At 41.9% G+C, this 24773-nt stretch overlaps 1 protein-coding gene across 1 annotated transcript; it reads left to right on the top strand.

The window, feature by feature from the left end:
- Positions 1–1131: 1131 nt before the first annotated feature.
- On the top strand, positions 1132–22251 carry TTF2 (transcription termination factor 2). The gene is made up of 21 exons (XM_035894030.1): positions 1132–1242; positions 1956–2022; positions 2496–3464; positions 4301–4427; positions 5296–5487; positions 5713–5870; positions 8109–8190; positions 8505–8618; positions 9607–9757; positions 10439–10544; positions 11530–11720; positions 13133–13286; positions 14073–14164; positions 14936–15018; positions 15423–15562; positions 16353–16523; positions 17123–17181; positions 18293–18446; positions 20017–20099; positions 21103–21177; positions 21981–22251. Exons 1-21 carry the CDS (start codon positions 1163–1165, stop codon positions 22123–22125), a joined length of 3393 nt encoding a protein of 1130 aa, XP_035749923.1. The 5' UTR covers positions 1132–1162; the 3' UTR covers positions 22126–22251.
- Positions 22252–24773: the final 2522 nt, after the last annotated feature.

Here is a 24773-nt window from a genome sequence, read left to right as displayed (position 1 = left end):
TATTTTACTGTTAAAAGTATATTGAACTTAGGGGATGAGCCTGGCAGCGGCAGCACCCACGGAGCATGAAGAAGATTTTGTGCATAGCTTTAGAAAGGAAATTTAAAACTGTTTTCCTGCTGCCTCATTTTCTCGGAATTCAAGGTAGGCTCAACAAAAGGCTTGCTCTCCCTCACGAACGCTCCTAAGCATATACCAAAGTTTGCTCTAACTTTGACTTTCTAGAAAGTTTTCACAGGTTTTATCTTGAGTAGAACATCTGTAAAAAAGTATTTTCTGCAGAGTTTGGCTTTATTCAAATAAAAATGCAAGTCAAAATCTGAGTCAACCTACATACCAAGAAATGGATCTACACGGACATGTGTTCATTCAACAGCTAAGCAGGCCGACTACTGCTGTATTCCTTTTGTCTCCAAAGTTTCCTGAAAATTTTATCTGAGTTCATCTTCTCCTCTTTCATCTTAGGTGCTCCCAAATGTACCTTCCCCCTTTTGCTCCCACTGAAATGCCATCCAAGTTGCTCATGACTTCTGTTCAAAGGTCAGCCTGCACATGCCTGCCAGTCAGTTTAACAGCCTCAGATGTCACTGACTGATGTCCTGCTGCGGTGCCGTGATATTCTACCTTCCATGATTTTCTTTGCTTTCTCTCTCTCTTATCTCTGTTATTTCAGAGAATTTTCCAGATCTTTTCTCCAATTTTGGTGGGCCATCCTACATCCAAGACCATAGTCTTTTCTATCTGTAGCTCATCCCTGAGTATTCTCAAATGCAAACAGGTTCTTTTTAGTAGGGCCAGCTGTGACAGGACAAGGGGTAATGGTTTTAAACTAAACCAGGGTAGGTTTAGATTGGATATAAGGAAGAAATTCTTTACAATGAGGGTGGTGAAACACTGGAACAGGTTGCCCAGAGAGGTAGTGGAGGCCCCATCCCTGGAAACATTCAAGGCCAGGTTGGATGGGGCTCTGAGCAACCTGATCTAGTTGTCCCCGCTCACTGCGGGGGGGTTGGACTGGATGACCTCTAAATTTCCTTTCACAACCCAAAACATTCTATGATTCTAAGTATTTGGTTTTGCTGTCCCCTGAGCAGCTTGTTTTGTCTTTATTCTTCCTCTTTTCAGTATCCCTGCTTCTCACTGCTTGATCCATAAGGGATGCATGGTGGAACTGCAGGTCCTGGTTCAGCATTTTTTAGGACCGAGACGAATACCAGTAAGTTCCTCACAGCACAAACAAAGGTTTGTTGCACAGATTTTGAACATTTGGAATTGTGTGACGGTGGCTGACTTGCAGTTTCCTTCTAGAATTTTAAAACGCTTATCCAGCCTCGAGGCCTTCACTTAGTATGTTTCAGAATGTTTGCTGTTTTTATTAGCAGTCATGTTCAGTGGTATAAACCTAAGTGATCAGACAATGTTTGTTTTTAACAGAATTGAATGTGACTCTGTGGTTGGGTTCATCCAGGACTCATGACCGTCGTATCAAATTCACCAGTTTTAATTCTGATAAAATTCTTGCAGCAGTCCTGGTTGGCTGCCAGTTTAAAAAAAAAATCACATCCAAAGTTTTTCTGTTCCTGAGGTGCTTTAAAGATGAGGTGGCCTGCATGGCGTAACTAAAATAGCTGTTTCCTTGCACCTTGAAATCATAGGACGCCTCTGAAGCGCTGAACTTAGACAATATTTTTGCCTGAGCAGTTACTTTTTGTTTTATTGCTAAAACTAAAAAGCAAATAACCCAAATGTCTAGGAATCTTTATCCAGAGATAAAGATTTTTGTAAAAAGCTTCATTGCCAACGCTCACGGTCTTTTGCTATGCTAGGGTTCTGGATGTAAAGTGCAGATCAAGAGAACTTGCCTGTGATGTTCTTGTTGTAAAGTACTTTTTAAAGAATGCTTAGAATTCTCTTACGGTCTCCTGCAGTTCAAATCTTGTTTTATTCTTTGGTAGGCTGTTTTACCGATGCCTTAAAAGTAAGTCAAATGGGAAGAAATGGTGTGGAAGCATCCCGTGGCAGGTAAGAATGTTTCATTTAGCATCAGCTTATTCCAGCTCGATGTTTCATTCTGTATACTTTAGTCACCTCTGAGACTACATAGTGGGAGAGTTTGTATCTTCTAGTTGAAAAGCTCATCAGCCTGCTGTCGTCCATGTGAGACTTTTTTCTTACTCCTAAGTTGTGTGAAGTAATCACTGTTCTCCAGTCTTAAAAGAAACTTGGGTTTGATCTCTGGCTGTCCTCTTTTCTTGAGGATGATGCTGTTGGGGCTTGATCCCCAAAAACCATGGGAATTGCGAAGAAAGCAGAAAACCACCAGTTCTGTTTTGTTTTCCTTGTGAAGTGTTTATCCCGATCCTGTTAAAATGTAGAAAAGATGATGTTCTTAGAGAATGAAGTCTTGCTTGAGATGATCAGGTTGTGTGTATAGTTAGCAGACTTCAATAATTTGCTCACTTACATTAGCATTTACTCACTTGTATATATTGCAGGATCCAAAAGCTACCACAGTGTCAAAAGCCTTGGAATCCCAACGCAGCACAGCACCTCTCTTCAATCCCAGCGGCCAAAGAAATCCATTCAAAGTGATAAACAAGAATTGTGAACCATCATTCTGGAAACAAATTAAGCAAGGAAGTGGAGAGGAAGGTAAAGCAAAAGGAGAAAAAGCAGTGAAAGAGAAGTTGCTGGTGTCACATAAAGAAAAGAAATCAACCTCTGATTCCTCTGTAGAAGAGGAACATCTAGAAGGGCTGAAAACTGAAGAGAAGCAGTCCACAGGAAATAGGAGTGATCCAGAACTTAAGGAAAGCACAGCGTCTGAATCTAAACTTGGTCTTTCAGAGACTTGGAAAGGGAAAAACACCCTTTGGGAACAAGAGAAATATCGTGGCAATGTCGGGGAATCCAAGAAGTCTTCTGAGTGTGTGGAGAAAGAGCCAGACGGGAGATCAAAGCTCTTTCCACTAAGTCTTGGAAAGCAAAGTACAAGTGCCAAGCTTCAAGAGGAGGAGCAGCTCAAAGAGAAAAGCTTGAAAAGCTGTGGGGATAAAGAAATTGGAGAGAACGAATACATTGGTGGGAAGCATGGAGAGATGAAACCAACGTCTAAAGAAGATGCGATTTCCCCAGCAGTACCACAGTCAGCATTGCAACATGCTTCCCAGAAGGGAGGAGCAGAGGCAGCGCCAGCCGAGACACAAATCAGGCCAGGCCTGGGACAGCCTGCTGACGAAGTCTCTGACGGTGATGAAGTAGGATTTGCTCATTGCTCATCAGGTAAAAGTAAACCTGAGAAATCAGTTGAGGCTTTGCATTCAAGAGAGATTCCTTCAGGAAAATCAGGAAAGAGTATGCAAGGGACATCTTTGCCAGGAGCTGCAGCATCTCATCAAGTGGAAGGACCCCAGGATCCTAAAGCTCTTCGCAACCATCTTGTAGTCCAGCTGAAGCAGAAGAAGGTCATTTATTGTGCTTATTCCTTTTTTTTTGGTTCTGTGTTCAGGGTGAATTCCCTTACTCATGACAGCATCGGAATATGGTATCCCCTCACAGCAGAGACTCAAAATATTTGGATGGTTTAGAAAGATGGGGCAAGGGAGGGAATTCAGCCTAGGCACAAGCTAGTTGTTTTAAACCACATATGAGACAATTACCCCTAAGTTAACACAACCTCCTTCGTTTGGAGGTGCTCAGTTTTGACCTGCCTGAAGCTGTGTCTGTCTCTTACCCAGAAAGTAATTTGCATAAGATGGGACAGTGCACAGCCAGCTTAACCCTTTAAAATAACATGGCTGTTTCTGCTGGTCTCTCTTGGCCTTGTGGAGTAAGAGTGATCTCCCCATGAAAGCTCACACTTAGAGGAAATAAACTGTTTGCTTTTTTAATAATTACTGATAACCACGTTCCATAGTTTTTATTATAAAAACCCCTGTTTGCCTAGAGCTCAGAACAGAACCTGAAAATAAACAGACAGAGCTGCAAGCAGGTTGAACGTTGGGTGCTTTAAGAGAAGTTAAGATTATCCAAGTCACTTGATGACCTGTTCTTCCTGTTTCATAAAAAGGGGGAGGCCCTGTGTCCTTCCATCTCTTTTAAAGTATGCTAATGGTTAGTTTATTTTCTGCTAAAAGACTATTTAATTGCACTTAAATGCTTTTGGAGATTGTAGAACAGTATCAAAGTACAAATTAGTGTGGCATAAGATTAGTGCTTTTAAACTTCTGACCTGATTGTTCTCAATTGGCAGAGAGCTTGGTAAGCATGCTCAGGTTTTGGATTCTTTTTTGTTTTGCAGAGTACATTGGCTACAGTGAACATTCAGCTGCTGCCGGATAAAGGGGAACGGTTATTAAAGCAAGTGCAGGATTTGGAAGCTGTGCTTGGTGCTCTTAACATTTCGACAGCAGATACTACTGAAAAAGGTAGGGCTAAATTCTTTTGCCCCACAACTTTGCAAAACAGTTTGTCATACTATAGTTGTTAATATTGAGGGAAAATAGCATAAACTTATGTATGGCATGCATTTTGGCTGCTATGTCTGAATGTTTCAGTTACCAGATACAAGATAAGCAGCTTCCAGCATGCCATTCCTGTAAAGTGATTTCATAATTCTATTAACTAGTATTAATCACCTGTGGAAGAGAGGCATTTTGTTGAGTTACCTGTATGACCACCTCAACAGGAGGGTTACTTTGTGATCATAATATCAATTGTGTTGATGAAAAGATCCAGTGTGACAACTCTGGAAACTGAAGGTGTCTAGCAAGGAAGCAGTAACTCACAGGTTGCCACACAACAAGCAGTCCCAATGTCTTATACCCTGTCTGGTTTTAAGCAAGGCAGACTTTTCCAGGAAGGAGAGAGAGACTCATGAGTTCTTGGCCCATTTGTTCTTGGATATTTTGATAGTTTTTGTGACCAAAATATTGACAAGAAAGATGTCTTTAAAAGGACTAAATTCTCTGGGAGTAGTGTGCAGAACTAACCTTGTGTTTGCACTAATCTGATCACAGTTGCAAGGTTCACTGTGTTGGTATAAACTGCACACTGAGGCTTGAGCTGAACTGCATAGCCTGTCACATCAGAGCAGGCTAAGAGCATGCATGTTAGTAGTTACAGTGGCTCAGGTGATATGGTAACCTGCTACCCTGCTGTTAGATCTGTGTGAACACTTATTAATATTTTGCAAGCAGATCATTGGGTAAAGCAAAGGCTCTTCTCTGGGCTGTAACGTAAGGCTCTGAAGCCCATTGTGCAACCTTTTCAACCTGCAATTCCTTTCTTCTTAAGGGGAGGATAGCACAAGCAGTGGCTGCCATGAGGAACCTTTGCCTAACCCATCTGGCAGGCCAGGTGGTACAAAGTTGATAACACCACTACCGCTGCAGGATCCTGCAGCCAGGACCTCTTCAGGCTCACACAGTCACTGCTCTGCTGCTGCTACTTTGGGTTCCAGTGAATATTATGGCCACAGTTTTGGAAGTAAGTACAGAAAGACTTTTTTTCATTAAAGAGAATACTGGTGAGGACTATTTCTAAAGTAATCCTGCAACTGGTGGATATATGTGGGAGTACTAAACCTTTTTTCTTACTGCGAGCAGCACACTGCCCCACAGGCACCTGTAGCCACTGAGATCAGTCTCTGAGATGAAAGATCTGCTTGGGAAAGTTAGCTTTATAAACAGATCTCATGCTGTATCTTTCCAGTGAGCTATGGTATGCAGAATCTCTATGGAGGAAGAATGACAGAAGATCGAATCAGGGCTGTACACAGTGCCACAAGTGAGGCTATTAATCATCTTCACAAATCTCTAGAATCCTGTCCGACAGAGCAGACAGTAGCTGAAGATCCCTGTGGATTGAAGGTGAGTTGGCAAGGATGGAGGATGTTGTGCTGATGAACTTAGAGGTTTCTTGTTACCTCCATCATGAAGTGTAACAACTCAGTGATACCCTAGAGCATCCTGTCCTTTCACACTTTGAAGTACTTTGCAGTTTTCATCCTGCTGGAAGGAGACATTCTGATCACTTTTCATCCACGAGAGCTGCTTCAGAGTGCCAATACTGATGTTCTACCCTCTTGTGGTGTCTTCAGAATATTTAGCATTTCTATGAAGTACCAGTGCCTCAGACAAAGCAACCAACCCACAACCATTTGTTTGTACGTGACTGGTAGAGCAGAAGCAGGTCTTTAGTGAGGAGCAGACTGAGAACCTTCTTATTTGTTCTTTTTCTCCCAGTTAGGTCTCCCGGTGAGCTATTGTCACGAACGCCAATTTGTGAATCCTGCTGACACAGTTTGATTTAGTAGCAGTTTAGAATTTACTTATGACAAATCGCAGGATTTGATTGCGATATTTTAATAATACTCAATCATCAGTTGACTAACAAAGTTATTAGACAAAATTAATCAAAACAGTGACTTAGTTAAAGATTTGAAGATGGCAAGGTTCACTCTATTACTACATGGAAGAAGTACACAAAGGAAAATGTAAGTTACACTTGAGTTAGAATGATTCACAGAGGGATCGTGGATGCAGGGGATAAGGAGGACCCTCCCGTTGAGTCATGAGGTTCAGAATAGACCCCCTTGCTTTCTAAACTCCTTTTCAGAGAGGAGTCTAGGTGTGGCTAGGTCCAATCTTAGTCTCAGACTTGGTCAACGGTTTATGTCTAAGGATAATATATATATATCTAGTAGCAGTATAGGACTCATTTTGTAATTAAATCATACATCTACAGAATACTTAAATCTATTCACACATGCATACACACACACAAAGGTATGAATCCATACATATATAGAGAGGTATACCTGTTAAAAATTTCCCTCGAATTCAGTGAAATATTCACGTTGAATGTCTTGGCATTTCTCAACAGGTGAGGTTTCAGCCTCAAGGAGTGAAGGGTTTCAGCCCAGGCTCTGCTGTCGGTCTTTGGCAATGGACCTCTGATTTTAGCAAACTTTAATAGTTTGCTAGCTTTGAGAGGCGTCCCACTCAGAGGGAGATGCTGGCCACCGCCTGCTGCAGTCCAGGAGAGCTCAGAGGGCCTCACTTAGGACTGCTGTTTTATAGGATTGTGAGATGATTGGCTTTAGTCATCTGTAAATTGTCACCTGAGCCAGAATCCAGGTCAGTAATCACTGGACTTCTGGTAACAATGGTACCATGTCACTTGGGCTATGATTTAGATAAAGTATGTTTCAAGGCTCTCAGGGGATAACTGATTGTTCCCATTCTCGCTCCCCAGCTCAGCCATGTAGAAGTTTCTGGTACAGATAGTGCCCCTCTCTGCCTCAGCTATGTAGGGGTTTGATACAATTAAGGAGCGCCTAACTGAGCAACTCACTGCACCAAAGCCACGGTCTGGCAGGAATTCCTAAGGTTATAAAGTGGTCTAAGAGAGAAAAAGTTTGGGTTAGGTGCACCACAGCTATAAGAAGTAGTCTTACAAGCGATCAAGGTATGCAACCCAATGGACTCCCGAATAGTCTGTTCTGATCTGCCAAAGAGCAGCTCTTTGTCTATCAGATGGTGCAGAACCCGTAGCTGAGGATATGTGCAAGGTGTTAGAAGGCACATGCCTCTACAAGGTGGTGCGTTGATGTATATATGTTGTGTCACTTGTCAGATCCTCTTGGGACCTTTTCAGTGTTGGGGAAGGCCATTTCATGTCTTACGATGACAGTATGTAGTCCCTCTTCCTGTCTTTTAAGAGCCTGTAAGGGTCTTAGACTTGGTGAGAAAAGGGGAAGTGTTCTCAGTCCTTCTCCTTGACAGCGATGCCTGTTGTGAGCACGGTAGGTTTGGGTGGATTTTCCACCTGAATGAGCTGCCTTTGCATGCCCTCAGAGCACTGTGAGGTGCTAGGTTGGTTTGTGCATAAAGCATTAGCAAGACTGATGTGTGGTACTGCTGACCTCCTGTCTGCAGGAGTTGCTTCTTTTGGGTATCCCCATCCATGTGGGAGAAGAACTGGCAGGCAAACTCCTTTTAGTAAGATTGTAGTAGGACAGTTCAGCTGGATAATTTGGTACAGGAAGCAGAAGTGTCTGAACTTTACAAGATGTTTCCTTCAAATCCTCTGTCTTGCCCTCTCAGGTTCAACTGCTGCTGCACCAAAAACAGGCGCTCGCATGGCTACTCTGGAGAGAGAGTCAGAGGCCGTGTGGAGGAATTCTGGGTAAGCAATAGAACAGGAAAGTGGATTTGGGGGGGCAGATTTATGGCAGCAAAGGTTTGGCACATAACTTACTAGGAGGCAAATAACTAGTTATTTTGTAGCCATGTTGAAGGGGCTTGGTTTCCCGTGCTCTTTGATCAATTACAGCTATTAACCCATTACTAAATCATACCCTGAAATGGTCACACATGTATTTTTATTTCCAGGGTTCCTCAAGACAATTTCTGTTAAGTATTTACCTCAGTGTAGATCTGAGCGGCAGGGGGGGCTTGTTTCTGCTGGTCATCACAACTTCTGTGTCTCTTTTTTTCCAGCGGATGACATGGGCTTGGGGAAGACTGTAATGATGATTGCTCTCATTCTGGCCCAGAAGCAGCTGAAGACAGAGAAAAGAAAGGAGACATTAGAAATATGGCTGTCCAAAAATGGTACAGAATTGTTTCCTTCATACACTACATATATTATGATGCAGTGCCATTTGAAATGCCTAAAGCATTATAGGTTAATGGCTCATAAAACAATAGGGACTATCTGTGCTCAATTTCCTTCTGTAGGAAAATTCCATTGGGCTTCTTAGAACAGAATCATAGTATGCTTTGGGTTGGAAGGGACCTTTAGAGGTCATCTAGCCCAGCCCCCGGCTCTGTGCTCTCTTGCAAGGCCTGTCTCTTGATCAGTGTCATTTGTTCTTCCATTGGATGTGTAGGATTTCCCAACTCATTACTTTATATTGTTTATTGATTAGTTTCCTGAACCAGCTAAATGCAGTATATGCTGTTTTGAAAAAGTTCCATAGTTTTTTCAACATATGCAAACATATGCATTGCAAACATGCATAGTTTTTGTAGCATAAGGACTTAAATTAGTTACTATTCACTAACCTGTGACCAATTTCCCCCCCCCCCCCCCGATTCCTTTTATCTTGTCCATAGAGATTTTAAATAGTATTGTTCTGTGCCCACAACCTGTTACTGTCTCCATCCTCATGAAACTGGATAGACTACTTTTTCCTGTCGTGCCAAGTTTACTGACTCTGTGTGTGTTTTTCCTGTGTGGTTCAAAATGGTAACATTTCAGTCTTCTAGAACAGGAAAGAGGAATTTATTTGGTACTGTATTCTCAGGAGAGATCAGGGTTAGTTCCTGAATTCTAACCATTCAGCTAATCCAAAGGAAGTGCACAGATACATACATACAACTCTGAGTGGACAGGAAGTGATGCATTAGTGTTTAAATAGGGTTTTTTTCTGCACAGAACTAAGTTTCCAAGAATACAATGTAGAGATGTCCACTTCACAAACTGTGCTCACAGGAAAAGTGGACCAGTCTTCTTAATCGTTGTGAATTTCCAAAACTTCTGTCTTTGTTGTAGTCTAATATGAAGACCTTGAAACCTGTCTGCAATGTTTCCCTGCAGATTCCACTGTTATCCCGTCTCACAGCACTTTAATCATTTGTCCTGCATCCTTGATCCATCACTGGAAGAAAGAGATTGACAGACACGTGGACCGTGGCAAACTGAGGGTATATTTGTACCATGGGCCAAACAGAGATAAACATGCAGTGGTGTAAGTGCTAAACCATAAATATGACCAAGAAAAGTGAAATACTACTTAGCAAGAGATTGTATATATCAGAGTTGAAATTCAGTGGCTGTAGAATGATGGTAGAACCTGATGTATAGAAATGTGGAAGATCCAGAAGGTCAGGCTGATGTCTGCTGTCAAGATGTATCTAGCAAAACCGTTATGGCCTGTACCTATGCTGAGTGGTTCTGGTGAAGGCCATTGCTGTTCCCAGTAATAATGAAAAAAGAAGGTGTATATTCTCTAAAACATCTCTTCATTGCAGAGATTATCAGTGGCGGTTTCTTCCATGCTTGTGCTTTGTGGTTGTATTTTTTTATCAGCTGTATATATAGGTCAGAAAACTTTCTACACTGCTTCAGACCATGATGAGCAGTATTTCTAGGTGCCAGATTCTAAGTAGGGTTCATCTCTTGTGTGTGTTCCATACCACTGGCTTTTACTGTCATCTTGAGCTTGCTGTGTCTACTTCCAGTGTCCATAAAAGGGAGACAATGTGTTCTTCCTGTTTGACTGCAATGAAGCTCAGTTTTCTATAAAACTGTGCATTTTAGCTCTTGTAGAACTGTGTTGTTCTTAAACCTTCAGCATGCATTTTGTCTGTCTTGCCAAATGAATTCCTTATTTGTTCTTGTTCCTGATTACTACATTCCCTTTATGCAGGCTCTCTGGATATGATGTTGTTGTCACAACCTACAGCCTTCTCTCCAAGGAGGTTCCCACAAGCAAAGAGGAGGGGGAAGTCCCTGCTGAGGACCATGATGTGGGGGTGAGAAGCCATATTGTTGACAGAGGATTGCCTTAATATTTTGTTCTGAGGTGTTACAAGCCATTTTTGTTTCAAGTAGCACCTTATGTATGCTACAGTAAGCATCAGATTGAGGTTTTTTTTTCCTTAAGTCCCCTGTTCAGTTTGCACAATAAAAATAAAGTGATGAGAGGAAGTGCTGTGAAATGCAGAAAGACAATGGGGAAAAATATTTACAACAAATCTGTTCTGTAGTAATATAGAATATGCTACACTGAATACAGTTGAAATATCTTAAAAAGTAATTTTAAGATGAATCTCTTACTCCTCGTTTTGAGATGAGACTGTGAAGGAACACTAGAATCTCCTGTTCGGTGTTCTTTGCTGCTTGAAGCACCATGTCACTTTAAACTACCAGAAACCTGTCGCGTTCAGGCTCTGGGTCAGTCTGAACTGAGACTGAGGCAGCTTACATGCTGCGCTCTTGAAGAAACAGCAGAGTACTTAGTAGGCTATGAAAATAATAAAGTGGTTGCTGAATGTTACCTGAACTTGGCTACACAGTATAGAGGAAGTCTCTTGCTGGTGGATTTTGTTGTCTCCTACCTCTGTACAGATCTACGTGTTGGCTCTTAAAGCAAGCAGGCCTTTGAATTCCCTGAAACTTCAAAGGTGGCATCTATAAAACTGTAGAGAGATCAGAATGATTATATGTGGTCCTTGGTCCCAGCCTAGCAAAATGTTAAAAGCAAGAAAAATGGCAAAATATTAGAAGTTGTTATTTAAAAACAGGCAAATGTTATATTCTTCAGCTTATAAACTTTCATGGAAGCTTTGAAGAGATGATTTTTTTCTTGAGAGCATTTCTTACATGATGGTGAGAGCTCAGATTATTGCTGGCTAACATCAGGAAAAGGCTTCTTGCTGGAAAAATATGTTTGCTTGTCACTCTTTAGAGAGCCTAGTAATGTTATTGCTCTGTGTTATAGTCTGCTTTTTCTTTCAGAGTGGGTCATCGCCCTGTTCCCCTCTGCTCAGGGTATCTTGGGCTCGAGTTATATTGGATGAAGCTCACAATATTAAAAACCCAAGAGTTCAAACCGCTATAGCTGCATGCAAACTGAGAGCCAGTGCCAGATGGGCTGTCACCGGGACGCCGATACAGAACAACTTACTGGACATGTACTCTCTCCTGAGGTGAGCTGGCTGCATGTGAACACATGGACAGGGCTCCAATTCCATGAATGGTGGATGAAATGCTGAAGTTATTTCTAAGTTTGAGAGGTTTCTAAGATATGCGTGGTAATGAGACAAGTTATATTAACACTCCAGGCACTGGATTGCAAAGGCTGTGGCTGAGGCATCGTGCAAGGCTGACCATGTGTCTACTGTTGCGTGTAGCTATTCTGCTTCCATGAAGGACAAAGGGGAAATTACTTCAGATCTCCTATGGCTCCAAGATGAATATCCACAAAACCAGCTTTAATAAACATAAGTTTTGTGTGATAACCCTTGTTCCTACCAGGGCAGCCTGGGAGGATCTTATTAAAGAGCGGTGTGCTACAAGGGCATTGAAGGAAAGGGTGAAAATTTTGGCTTCTCTAAACAAATGGTAAACAGGTTAAACTCCGTGCTCCTCATTGCTGAGGGGGGAAAAGATTACAAAGGGTGTTGGAGAACCATAAAGAACTTGCATTTGAAATTAATTTTGGATAATTTAAATTAATTTTGAAGTAAGAGGTATGGGACTTTGAAATAACGAATGAACACGCTTTTTGGCAAGTGCCTCAGCATTTTGATGCCCTTTGCTGGTGATGCTTGAGACATAGCGAGCTAAGAGGAAATGATGGGTACAGAATCAGAAACATACTTCCATTGTGTTAGTGATGGTAAGACTTTTGAGCAAGCAAGTTGTCAATGCCACTACACTGGAAGTGTTATACTGCTTGTTGTGGTTTAACCCACAGGCAGGCAGCTGAACACCACACAACTATTCGCTCACTCCCCCCTTCCCCAGTGGGATGGGGGGGAGAATCGAAAGAAAGTAAAACCTGTGGGCTGAGATATGAAGACAGTTTAATAAAGCAGAAAAGGATGATAATAATAATAATAATGAGGAGAGAATATACAAAACAAGTAATGCTCAGTGCAATTGCTCACCATGCACTGACCGATGCCCATCCCATCCCTGAGTAGCGATTGCTGCCCCCCGGCCAACTCCCCTCAGTTTCTATGCTAAGCATGACATCATATGGTCTGGAATAGCCGTTTGGCCAGCTGAGGTCAGCTGTCCTGGCTGTGCCCCCTCACAGCTTCTTGTACACCTGGCAGAGCGTGGGAAGCTGAAAAGTCCTTGGCTAGAGTAAGCCCTGCTTAGCAACAACTAAAACATCAGTGTGTTATCAACATTCTTCTTGTACTAAATCCAAAACACAGTGCTATGCCAGCTCCTGGGAAGAAAATTAACTCTATCCCAGCCAAAACCAGTACACTGCTCCTAGCATTTATAAATGGTTTGTTTTGGATAGCAAGGAATTTGGTTCAGGTCACTCGAGTAACTGAAGAACTCTTCTTCCCTTGGTTTGAAGTCTCCTTCCTTCCTGTCATAGGTTTCTACGTTGCTCTCCTTTTGATGAATACAAAGTGTGGAAGTACCAGGTAGATAACAACACAAAGAAGGGAGGAGAGAGGCTAGGCCTCTTAACCAGGAGCCTCTTATTACGGAGAACTAAGGACCAGTTGGATTCAGCTGGAAAGCCCTTGGTAAGAACTTCGCCTTCCACAACTAGACAATCATTCAATTGTTTTCCTTGCAGCAGCCAGTTAGTTATTTCTGTGCATGAATTTGTTAATGGGTGGGTTTTACTGTCTAGTGCAGTCGCTTGAGTAAGAGGAGTGAATGCCTGTGGGATGCTTTGATTGCTTATCCAGAAAGCAGAAATATCCAGAAAAATTAAACCTTTTAGTTATAAATCACATGCAGACAAGAATATGTCAAGTAATTGCAAGTAGATGTCCACTAAGTGGAAAGTTAGCCTAGGTCCCTGAGCTAGCCTAGATGTCTGAGAGTCAAAACTGCTGCATGTCAAATGGATCAGATGCATGCTGGGGCATTGGCTTTCTGTGTTGCTCTTTACAAATAGTCTGTTAAACCAAGTATTAGGTCATTGGTGTGTCTGTAAGCCTTTAAAAGCTGGTAGTTTTGGTGCATTGTCTGATTCTGAATGGGGGAAATGAGAAGCTACTTTTATAATGCAATAAATGAATCCCTCCATGTTAGTTATGCGGTAGTCCATACTTAGTTGCTCATGCCTCTTGTTAATGGATGATTTGGAATAAAGGTTTTTATCTTGAGTGCTAATCAGGCTGCTTGGAGTTTTGTGAGTATCTATGCTGTGTCATAGTTGCATTAATATAAACAACTTTAATGAAGAAAAAGCTATCTTCTGAGACTTAGAATACTGTGTTAAATCTTAGAACACTGGTGTTTGTGATGCTGTATAAGACTTTTGCACTATATACATCTGATTCTGTGTATTTTTACTTCAGGTATCTCTGCCCCAGCGTAGCACGCAGTTGCATCAGTTAAAACTTTCAGCAGAGGAGCAGTCTGTGTACAATGTGCTCTTTGCCAGATCCAGGTATGGATGTGGGTAGAGATAAGGTATTTTGTGGTTTTGTTTCTTACTGGTATGAAAAATCAGAGAAATCCACTTTAGATGAGAAGAGCTTTTGGACAAATTCCTGTTTATTTTTTCCCTTTCTGAATATCTGTCAAGCATGTTTGAAAATACATTGCTTGTTCTGGTAATAGTTGAAACCAATTCATTTCTCTTCTCCCATATGTTCGTGACGTGTATGAGCTTTGTATTCTAGCCCTACGCTTAATCTCATTAATTTAAAGACTCCAAAGACTCAGAATTGCAACAGTAGTTCTTAAATGATGATGTACCAGCACCTGTAAAGGAGAGAATTTACCTTCTTTGCCCTGTGATATTTATACAATTGGAAATTATGCTGGCCTCTCCAGATGGCTGTAATGCAAGCCAGCATCACTTTGTGTTCTCTTAGAGTCTCTTTCAACAGTGTTGCTGTAAAGAGTCTTCCTTCCTTTTGAACATACGTTTAAAGAGGTTGTTTTGTTATGAAGAATATTATTCATTGGGCCCTGGCTCTTATTATACTCAAAAGTATTCCAATAAGCAGACTTGCTTCCTCTTGCGTTTTCCAGAATGGATCTTGTTTGATTATATTCAAGTTAAACAAAACTTGGGGGTTTGTGATCATTTTGTGACTAAATGATTAATTAAATCTTCCTTACCTTAATGCGTCATCAGCTTACTTGTTAAGCTTAGGTCCCTCTCGCCTTTTTTCCTGCTGTAAATCCCACAGTCTTTGTCTTGTTTTTCCAGGTCAACACTACAATCCTACCTAAAGAGGCAAGAGCAGAAAAATGAAGGCAGAGAGTATGCTGGTGGTAACCCATTTGAGAAAGGTTTGAGCGCACCCTCCACTGAAAACATTTGCGGAAGTGTCTCTTAAGCACACAGTTAAGGAGGGGGAACAGACCTGGCCACATGGGGTCAGGGCTTAGAAATTCTTGGGAAAGCACTCTGATGTTAGGAAGAATCCTGCCATAGTATTCTGAAAGTCTCTTCCCACTGTTGTGGCTCTGGGCAAATCTCTTGACCTCCCTGAGTCTAAAATTCCCTTCTGAAATAAAGGTTTAGTTGCTCAGGGAAGAGACATCAGTATTAATATAAGGTTCCTATGTTAAATCAGGTATTTCTTGCCTGTCGGTTCTTGTCTCTTTCTGATGAAACTCTTTCTGGAGGTGGTTGGGCAGTGCTTGGAAATGCCTCCAAGAGCTCTTGATGTTTTGTCTTCCTTCCTTGGCAGTTGCACAAGAGTTTGGGGTCAGTCAAAAGGAATTTCTAGCAGGCTCCCAAAGTGCCTCCCAGGTCTCAAGTACTGCCCATGTCTTGTCCATGCTGTTGAGGCTCCGACAGTGCTGCTGCCATCTCTCCTTACTGAAAGTGGTAATTGCATTGTATTGTAGTGCTGTGGGATTTTTTGTGGGAATTTTTTTAAGTGTTTGTGTAAGTTAACAGCCTTTGTGACACCCTTGTATCTCTTAGCTAGGGGTGTATGAACTGAGCCATTTCTAGGACTGTGTTTTACAGCCCGAGAGGTTTTAGATGGGCATATTTCCTACTGAAGGGTTCCCCAGCATGACCTATGTGGGTAGCTGTGTCTCTGGAAATAACTTTATTCAGATTTAAAAAAAAAAAATAATAGAATTTTAATGGAAAATAATTCATCTTGATCTTAACCTGGTCTTGAAAAGTGCTCAAGACTACAAGTGTAGCCTGCTTCAAAGGCTTGTGTGTTGGAGAGCTGTGTAAGTGCCTTGACTGAAGTGGCCTTGCATGAAGTAGGCTAATCTTTCAGAAGTTCTTTGCCCTGTCATATAAAGCAGCTGTAGAATAATAAGTCCAGGTACTAAGGGAACAGGCAGTCATTCATCTTCTGACATCTTTAATCCTGCAATTGTTAAATGCTATGGGAGGGAGAATCGTAGGAGACTGGACCACAGAAAATGGCTGTGCTCACACACTTTCCCTATGCTACCCCTTCTTGGGGATGAATAAGGGGCCAAAGGGACTGTTGGTCTGAGCCACTAGTGTTTCTTAATCGTTCTGTCTTCATATTGCATAGCTCTCTTCAAACCCTCTGTCCTCAGCAGGCATCATGCAGACTGTGGATTGGTATTGATTTTGATCTCAGGCTTGACTGTGATCCCTTATTATATTGCTTGTTTTCCCACAGGCTCTGGACCAAGTTAACTTGAACAGTGAAGGCCTTTCCCTCTCCATTGAGGAACAGCTTAGTGCTTTGACCCTCTCTGAGCTCCAGACTCCTGATTCAAAGTCAACAGTCTACCTCAATGGCACAGCTTTTAAAACAGATATCTTTGAAATCACCAGGGAGAGCACCAAGGTATGCTGGTTGTGGCTTTCTTACCTTCCTTGAGAAGCTTGGATTTCAGCACTTTGCCTTTTAAATTGTTAATGAATTCTCACTTCTTGGTAATTGCAGATCAGGCTAACTTGGCAATTTAGATGAAATCAGGTGAGTAGATTGGTAGTCTGCTAAATCCCCTCTGGGAAGGCTCCAACTTACCAGGTGTTGATGGCTACTTCTAATAAAGCTGTGAGAATCTAAATGTGCTGAAAAGCTGCCTGTGAAAATCTTGAGGACTGGGTTCACAAAAGTTTAGAAAAGCATGCATGTGAGAGCATGGTGCTTGTGAAAAGCTAGAAAAATGGGATGGCAGCAAGAAGAGAGGTGGCAATAACTTGGTTTCTCACAGGAAGGTTGGAATCTATAAAACATGCTTGTATTATTTGATTTCTTAAACCTGTTTTCCATAGTGGAGGTGTTCTTACTAATGACTATTAAAATATCTTGAAAGTCTGAGCACAGAAGAAATTTCAGTTGAAGAGTTATGTTGATCACTTCCTATTTTAATGAAGAATAGCCAAGCATGAGGTGGGTTATGGCAGCAAACAGACTTAGCTTTTTTTGTTTTCCTGCAGATAGCTCACCTCTTGGCTGAACTGAAAACTATTCAGAATCATTCGGAGTCTCAGAAAAGGTTAGTAAGCATGTCCTTTTCTTTAGTCGTAGTGACTGAGAGAATCATGTCTCCTGACAACAGCAGCAGTAGTTTCAAATAATTGAATACAAAACTCTTTGGTATGGTACACTAGTGGCAGTACCGCAGTAGTTGAAAGCAGATTTTGAGAGGAAAAAAAAAAAACCTAAGGCAAAAGAGGGTAATTTAAGATGTAGGTAAGTGTAAGCTTAAGGGAATGTATGAGGAATCTCAGGCCTTGAGGCCCAGGATGACTTTTCTCCAAAGGCAGAATTGGGAATAACGGTTGTGCTGAGAATACTTGCCCTCAGCTCTGCAACCCACCCCACCACCCAAAAAAAGTGAGGGAATAAAGTGGTGGTTAAAACTGAACCTGTTTGAGATGAAGGAACGCACCGATCAGAGGACTCAAGTGTTCCTGAAGTCCTGCAGCTCTCACTGTGCAAGTTCTGCCTGTCTTTGCTCCACACCAGACTGCAGTGTTACAGGGTTTTCTGCTTGTGTTTGTTAAACAGTGTAGGATGCACTTACAGGTGTGTGGCTGCAGAAAAGTTACACCTGTATTATGCTGGGGGTGGATTGGAAGGGGAGGTCCTGTTCTTGGGCAACTCCAGAGTTGCACCATATGTAGAAAGCTTTTTTCCAAAGTCTTTTCCAAAAGCATTCCCATCATAAGATTGGGAACACCAACATTACTTTTGTTCCCTACCAAAAAGCTATCGAACAAATTATTGCCTCCCAAACTGCGAGGGATCCAAAAGCGAGGGGAGTGAGAGGCCCAGGGGAATCCAAGTTTGGTGTTGCTGTTGTTTCATTTTGCAGAAAAAGCTCAGAATTGTGATTGGCAGGTGTTAATGTAAAATCCAAAAACAGAGGTGAAAGTTATAGATTTAATTTGTCTGAAGTTTATTGGGTATTAGCCTTCCACAGCAGGTTCTATCATTACAGCTACAGGTGAATCTATTTCTGAATTGGGAAGGGACTTGACTCCAGTTTGCAGTGGGGAAGACTGCCTGAGTCACTGTCTCCTCTTGGGTGAGACACTGCAATATAACCAAACTGTTAGGGTACACACAGAACTTGTTCTAAACTCCCTTTTCTCTTTCTCCAGTGTTGTTGTCTCTCAGTGGACGAGTATGTTGAAAGTTGTGGCTGTGCACCTCCAGCGACTAGGGCTCAAATATGTAACAGTGGATGGCTCTGTCAATCCTAAACAGAGAATGGATGCGGTAGAAGAGTTCAATAACAATCCCAAAGGGCCTCAGGTATGCCATCGGGGCAGGGAAACAGTTACTAGTGCTGCTATGAGCAGCTGTGATAGCTGGCTTCATGATTCCAAGGTAGCTGTAAAAACAAATGTACATCTTAAAATGGGCAGGAGCAGCTACTAAAAAAGCTCCCTGTAATGTTAACCTTCTGTACTGAGATCATCTGACTCCAAAGCTAGTTCAAAGGTTGTCCAAATCTGGTGCATTCAAGGTGTTTTTGCCACAGAGAGTAATGTGGAAGATGTGGGGCCAATTAGCTCTACTTAGAGCAGGCTGGTTGTTTCTAGTTCATGCTTCTGCATTGGAAGATGTTTCTGTGTATCACCAGCTTGCCAAGGAGCCTGTAAGGTTTTATTGCTGCTTTCCAACACATCAGATACTTCTTACCAGACTAATCTTTTTGAGAAGAGAAGTTGACAGTTGAATCTGTGAATGAGGCTAAAACGAACAAGAGCATATCTCACCCTGGTATGAAGATGGGGAGATTGAGATTGGGGCAAGAGAAGCCCTAGTTTTGCACACATCCAAAATAAAGTGGCCTCATGTGACTTCTTTCACTTCTGAGTTGTTGGAATTTGGGGGGAGGGGGTGTGTGTCTTGTTTAAATACTGATGAACTGCAGTGTGTTGGCTCTTCTCAAAAATAATAGCTTCTAGTCTGAAATTTTGGCCAAGGGAAGGAAGCTTTCCAGGTGACTAAAGACATCTGTATCCAAATTAATTGGTCACAGGGATTACACTTTCACATTTGGACACTGGCGTTCCTGTGCGTGAAGCAGGACAGGCTGTCTCCTCCAAGGACAGATTTGTGACTGGAAGGAGAATGTGATGTATTAGCATGTTTTCTTTGCTGGATTTCCTGAACAAGCTGCTAACTACAAAATAGACATTTCTCCTCCTAACTTTGAACTTAAACAAAGGAAGAGTTCTGCCAGCTGCATGAATAGCTGACTGCTTAAACAAGATCAGGGTTTTAAGGTACCATACCATGAAATTGAGTAATCAATATATGTAGCAAGTGTCTCTGTCCTTAATTGAGTTCTTTTCCTGCTGTACGAGAACTCTTCTCTAAATTGACCGTCTGCTATATCCCTGTTCCTCCCCAGCCACTTCATCTTTTCTATATACTAGGTTATGTGGAAACAAAGCAAAAGGAGTAGCAGGCCATTTCAGTCCAGTTCCCTGTGTTTAAGTAATCGTGACCGTAAATTCAGAGTTGGTGCTGATCGGTCCCATTGTTGGCAACAGGCTGCCATCAGGGAGGCTGGTCAATTTGAGTGGGACACAGAGAGAGTCTGAACTTTTCAGTCCTTTCTCTAGGCTGTAAAAATGTATCAGGGGCATATATATGGAATGGTAGGCTGGCCTCTCTGAGCTATAACTTCCATGTCCAGGCTTCTGTGCTTCATCAAGTAACACCTGGCAAGCTCCCAAATACATACTAAATAGACACATGTAATATTAAGATGATAAACAGGTCCTTTGGTTCAAATTAATACATGGAGTATGTGAAGCATTAATATTCTGGAAACAGGCTCCTTAACTTAACTCTCTTGTGACCTTTGAAGGTAATGTTGGTGTCGTTGCTGGCTGGAGGGATTGGTCTGAACTTGACTGGAGGAAACCACCTCTTTCTCCTTGACATGCATTGGTAAACAGAAATACAAGTTCCATCTCGGACAATATGTGTAGGGCATGCTGCTTGCTTTCTCTCCATGTATATTGTAATGTCTGATACAGCTGGGTTAGGAGGGAAGCATTTAGCTGCGAGTACGGCCTAGTGATTAGCTACGGAACAGTGTTTTTACTACAGCCTTCTTCCAAGTCACTCTGATTTGTCAATCCAGCGCTCACCACCATGAAATACAGTTCTGTAGGGGTAAAAAAATAGAGGAGTGCAACAGCAATCCGAAGAAGCAAGTATGCAGTCTGTATCACTTGGCAGTCCCTGGCTTAGTTTCTTACAGTAATGAAAATGGTACAGTAATGCCTACAGGGAATTTGTCTTGAAACAAGTCAATTGTCTTGGGCATAGTCAGTAATCAGGCATAGTTAGTGTACCTTGGGGTTTTACAGGGCTATGAAAATAGTGCATATGAGCTCCTAATATTTATGTTGTCTCTCATCAAAGTCAGAATTGCAGGGGGTTTTAACTAAATGTTGCTCATGGGAACTTACAAAACAAACTAATGTGCTTCAGAACAAAAACAGCTGCTGAGTAGCAGCATTAAGGAGATGTTTCTACAATATGGAATTTATGCCAATCTGTCAAATGGACTTGTGTAAGTATTCTTGAGTGAAGGCCTCTTTCAATGGAGTTTGCCTTCCTGCTTCACTCTCCTCTTTCCTCACCAGCTACTCAGCTTTCTCTGAGTACTATTGGCCAGAAATATGGGACTGTGTGCAACAGTGGTCTAATTCATACTTTGTGTGGAGTAGTTGTTGCACACTTCTACCAAGGGCAAAGGGAAATACAGTCAGGGTGACTATTGGTGATCAAGCTAGTAAACCTAAGGTAACCTGGGAAGATTTTAGTTCTAGAGAGGAAGAAAATGGGATGCTCTGGAGGCAGACAAATTAGGCAAGCACAGAGGCTTTGATATTTCAATTATTCCTGAACATAAGCCCTTGAGCTATTTTTTTTTACCTTGCAGGAATCCTGCTCTTGAGGACCAGGCATGTGACCGCATTTACCGAGTGGGGCAGCGGAAGGATGTTGTGATACACAGGTCAGGATTTTCTTTAGCAGTAAATGAGGCTGTTGCTGCCTGTGTACTGTCTGGCTTTAGTTGTGAGACAAGGCTTTGGTTTGAGGCTTGTTTCTTTACTTAAAGCTAAGCACAAGGTCCTGACAGTAGGATTGGGGTTTGGGCACTGAGACAGGGACCACATGGAAATGTTTCTATGCAGCACTTGCCTGCAGGTTGCTGTCCTGACAGCTAGAAGTGGTTTATTGTTTTTTTTCAACTTGTGGTTTAGCAGGAACGTCCTGTTCATTCCTGAGAACAATTCAGGCGCCAAACCATTTCTCTTCTCTTATTGAGTGGAGATTTTTCACCATGCTCCCTAAGTCTAGATCTTTCTGTCAGTAACATTTGCACTTCTAATAAGTGGCAAAGCTGGCTTTTAGAAAAAGCATCTGTAATGGTAAGTACTAAAAAGCTAGTTTAGTTATTGTAAATGCACAGCAAATTCAAAGGAACTGGAATCTAAAATACTATTTTGTGTACGATACTTTTAATATAATAGGTGCCATCAGTTACCAAACAATCATTACAGGATTTTGTCACAGAATTACTGTTGCTTCAGGTGACCGAAGTTGAGGCCTAAAGTGCGCCAGACTTTTATTTGAAATGTTACAATATCTGGATATGAGAGCAGCTGTTTTCTGTGCACAGGTATATTTTGTCAGTCACGTAATAGGCTGCTAATTTTTAAGGGAGACAAGTCTTTGGAAATTTACTGGGGAAGTGCTTGTACTTTCTTCTAGCAGTTGAGATGATGTGGCTTTGGTTTTGGTTTTTTTTTTTAGGTTTGTCTGTGAAGGAACAGTAGAAGAAAAGATCGTACAACTCCAGAGGAGGAAGAAAGTTCTCGCCCAGCAGGTGCTGTCAGGCAAAGGGGAGGCCTCCAGTAAGCTCACTCTGGCTGACCTCAAAACTCTCTTCGGCATCTAATTGTCCTTTACAATACACAACAGAAAGTGATTTTATACCTACAAGTAACTGTGTAGACTTCAACAAAGGACTCCTGTTTTACAGTGGTCATTTATTTTGAACAAATAACTACATTTTTGTAACTGTTCCAGGAAAAGAAGTTAGCAGCTTCAGGAATTTGTTTTAATACTGAAATTAAATGGTGTATCCAAAGGTTAATAAAATTATAAATGAAGCTATTGTTTTAAACCACTTTTGAGTAAATATTAAAAAAACAAAACAAAATTTGCTTGTTTCTGTTTCCTACGTATGCTTTTTGGTAAGAAAACTTTCCTCTTCAGGACAGAAGCACAGGCATAAGTGGAACACGGGAGACAAGCATGAGGTAGGAAAGTTCAGGGGTTGAGTGGTGAGGTTGGGGTGGGCATGGAGGAAGCAAAGAAAAAAAATGTGAGCACAGTGCTGTAAGACAACTATATAAGCTTCATAATGTGTATGTAACAAAATTAAGGAAGGACTTAGAGGTATACTTCCATTTTCTCTTTTGTTCCTTGGGAGGACATTTCATATCTAAGTCAAGAAGCATTTCTCTACCCTGCTCAAAATATTTATTCAAGCAGGGAAGTAGATTTCTGGTATGTTCCCATGAAACAGAACCTGAATTCCTGATTGTTGTGGGTGTTTTTTTCTTTCGAGTCTTAAATAGCGTAAGGTTTCCTTGGTGCAAACCTTTTAATGTATAGATTGCTCCTCCATAGATGCTGCTCCCATTTTTTTAACAGTAGATGAGCTGCAAGTCCTTGATCAATGGTTTGTATTCTCTCTCCGATCAGAAGTGGTATGTGCAGGTGAGTGAAGTTTCTAGGCAAAAAAATAAAATATATATATATATTTATTGGTAGTGCATCTTCCCTGCTTCCATCTCCCTCTGCTGTGTCCCTGGCCATATCCACTGCATATTCTGGTTTTCTGTTGATTATGCTCTTTCTCTGGGATTTGGAACAGTTCCCCTTAAGTTCCATAGCAAACGAGGGCCTTTGAAGAGTGTATTTCTAACGCTGTAAGTGTTAGAGCATGACAAGTTAGAGCGCTGATAAGAAACTAGATGTTGGTTCCTGTATGGTCATTCCCTGTGGAATAAAATAATAGCATTTGGTAGCCTGGTGAGTGGAGGAGAGATCTATTTGCAGATGAGTGGTTCCTGTTAGCACAACAGCGTCCTGGTGGAGTACGAGACGGCTGTGTTAGTTGTTTCTCTTACCTGCCTTGACATGATGTGCAAGTGACGCTGTGGGATTATTCTAATCTATTGCACAGATACAGGGGCTGGGGTGGGGAGGGGGCACAAAAATAGGAATTTGTATTTTTTTGTGTGCATATGTCCATAAATTCAACCATGGTGGAAGTGTCTTGAGCAGCTCTCAGCACCAAGGAGGGCTATACAACTTGGGCAATCTAACCAACAGCACACTGCTCGTTTACCTGCTGCTGCGCTGATTTTCTGGAAAACATACCAGACCATCTTTTCACTTCCACAAAACAGGAAGCCATGGACTAACTTTCAAAAATTACTTTAGTTTGGTTTGGATGTTTACATGAACAGAACTTGGGTTATAGTTTCTTCTCTGGAGTTCAGGTCTGAGCTCTTCTCCTGTTCTTTGGAGCTGCTGTTAGCCTAGCAGGTTTCCCTCGTTAAGGTGTATGAATGTTAACTGCAGTCTCAATGCAGGATAAGGGTTAGGTGTGTCAGGTATTGCCATGGGGCTTAATTGCTTTTTCTATTTGTATGAAGTTCTCTCCAGGAAAGGGCTTCAGCCTTTCTTAGGAAACCCAAATAACCAATGGGATATGAAGTGACATTCAGCTTAGTTCAGAGAAAGTCTAGCACATACCTCTAGCTACCATCTCCTGAAATGGCAGATTAATGCAGGTAAGAGAAGTGAATGAAGAATAGGTGGGTTTGGTATTCAAGGTCAAATGTTTAAAAGAATTTTAAAATGAGGAGAGACCTTACTGCCCTCTACAGCTACCTGAAAGGAGGTTGTGGCGAGGTGGATGTCTCTCTCTTCTCCCAGGTAATGGCGATAGGGCAAGAGGAAATGGCCTCAGGTTGCATCAGGGGAGGTTTAGATTGGACATTAGGAAAAATTTCTTTACTGAAAGAGCGGTCAAACATTGGAACAGGTGCTGGGTGTCCAAAAATGTGTAGATACAGCACTCTGGGACACAGGACACTTTTGGACATGGTTAGTAGGCATGGCGGTGGGTTGACGGTTGGACCTGATGATCTTGGAGGTCTTTCCCAACCTTAATCATTCTATGAATTTTGCTGTGGGAGGAGGAATTGGTTTGACTTCGCTTTGCGCTGCTATCTTAAGAACCAAGTGAAAATGTATCTTAAAATACTGCTAAATAACGTTAGCCCTTGTGTAACTGGTTATTTGCCGCAACACAACGCTACTAGGGCCGTTTCTTTCCAGAAAAGAAACTTCATTGTAACATTTAGTATGAAGAAGATGGGGATTCTTTTTCCACCCCTTTCTCAAAGAGCAGTCTCCCTTCGCCTCTGACTCTCCTGAAATCTCCTCCCACAGGCTTTACCGGAGCGACGCGGGGCAAACCCCGCTGCCACCCGCCCAGAATTAATGGCTGGGAGGTCGCAAGGCCGC

Source organism: Egretta garzetta, unplaced genomic scaffold (assembly GCF_000687185.1).
Source record: "Egretta garzetta isolate BGI_Z169 unplaced genomic scaffold, ASM68718v1 scaffold465, whole genome shotgun sequence".
Classification (NCBI taxonomy): domain Eukaryota; kingdom Metazoa; phylum Chordata; class Aves; order Pelecaniformes; family Ardeidae; genus Egretta; species Egretta garzetta.
Note: the sequence above shows the minus strand (reverse complement) of the source record. Positions and strands in the feature narration are given on the sequence as shown.

Excerpts from the sequence above, each read along its gene's own strand:
- TTF2 (XM_035894030.1), top strand. The coding sequence starts at position 1,163 with ATGGTGGAACTGCAGGTCCTGGTTCAGCATTTTTTAGGACCGAGACGA. Across the intron at positions 5,488-5,712 it reads TTATGGCCACAGTTTTGGAA|TGAGCTATGGTATGCAGAAT; the intron begins GTAAGTACAGAA and ends GTATCTTTCCAG. Across the intron at positions 17,182-18,292 it reads CATTCGGAGTCTCAGAAAAG|TGTTGTTGTCTCTCAGTGGA; the intron begins GTTAGTAAGCAT and ends CTCTTTCTCCAG.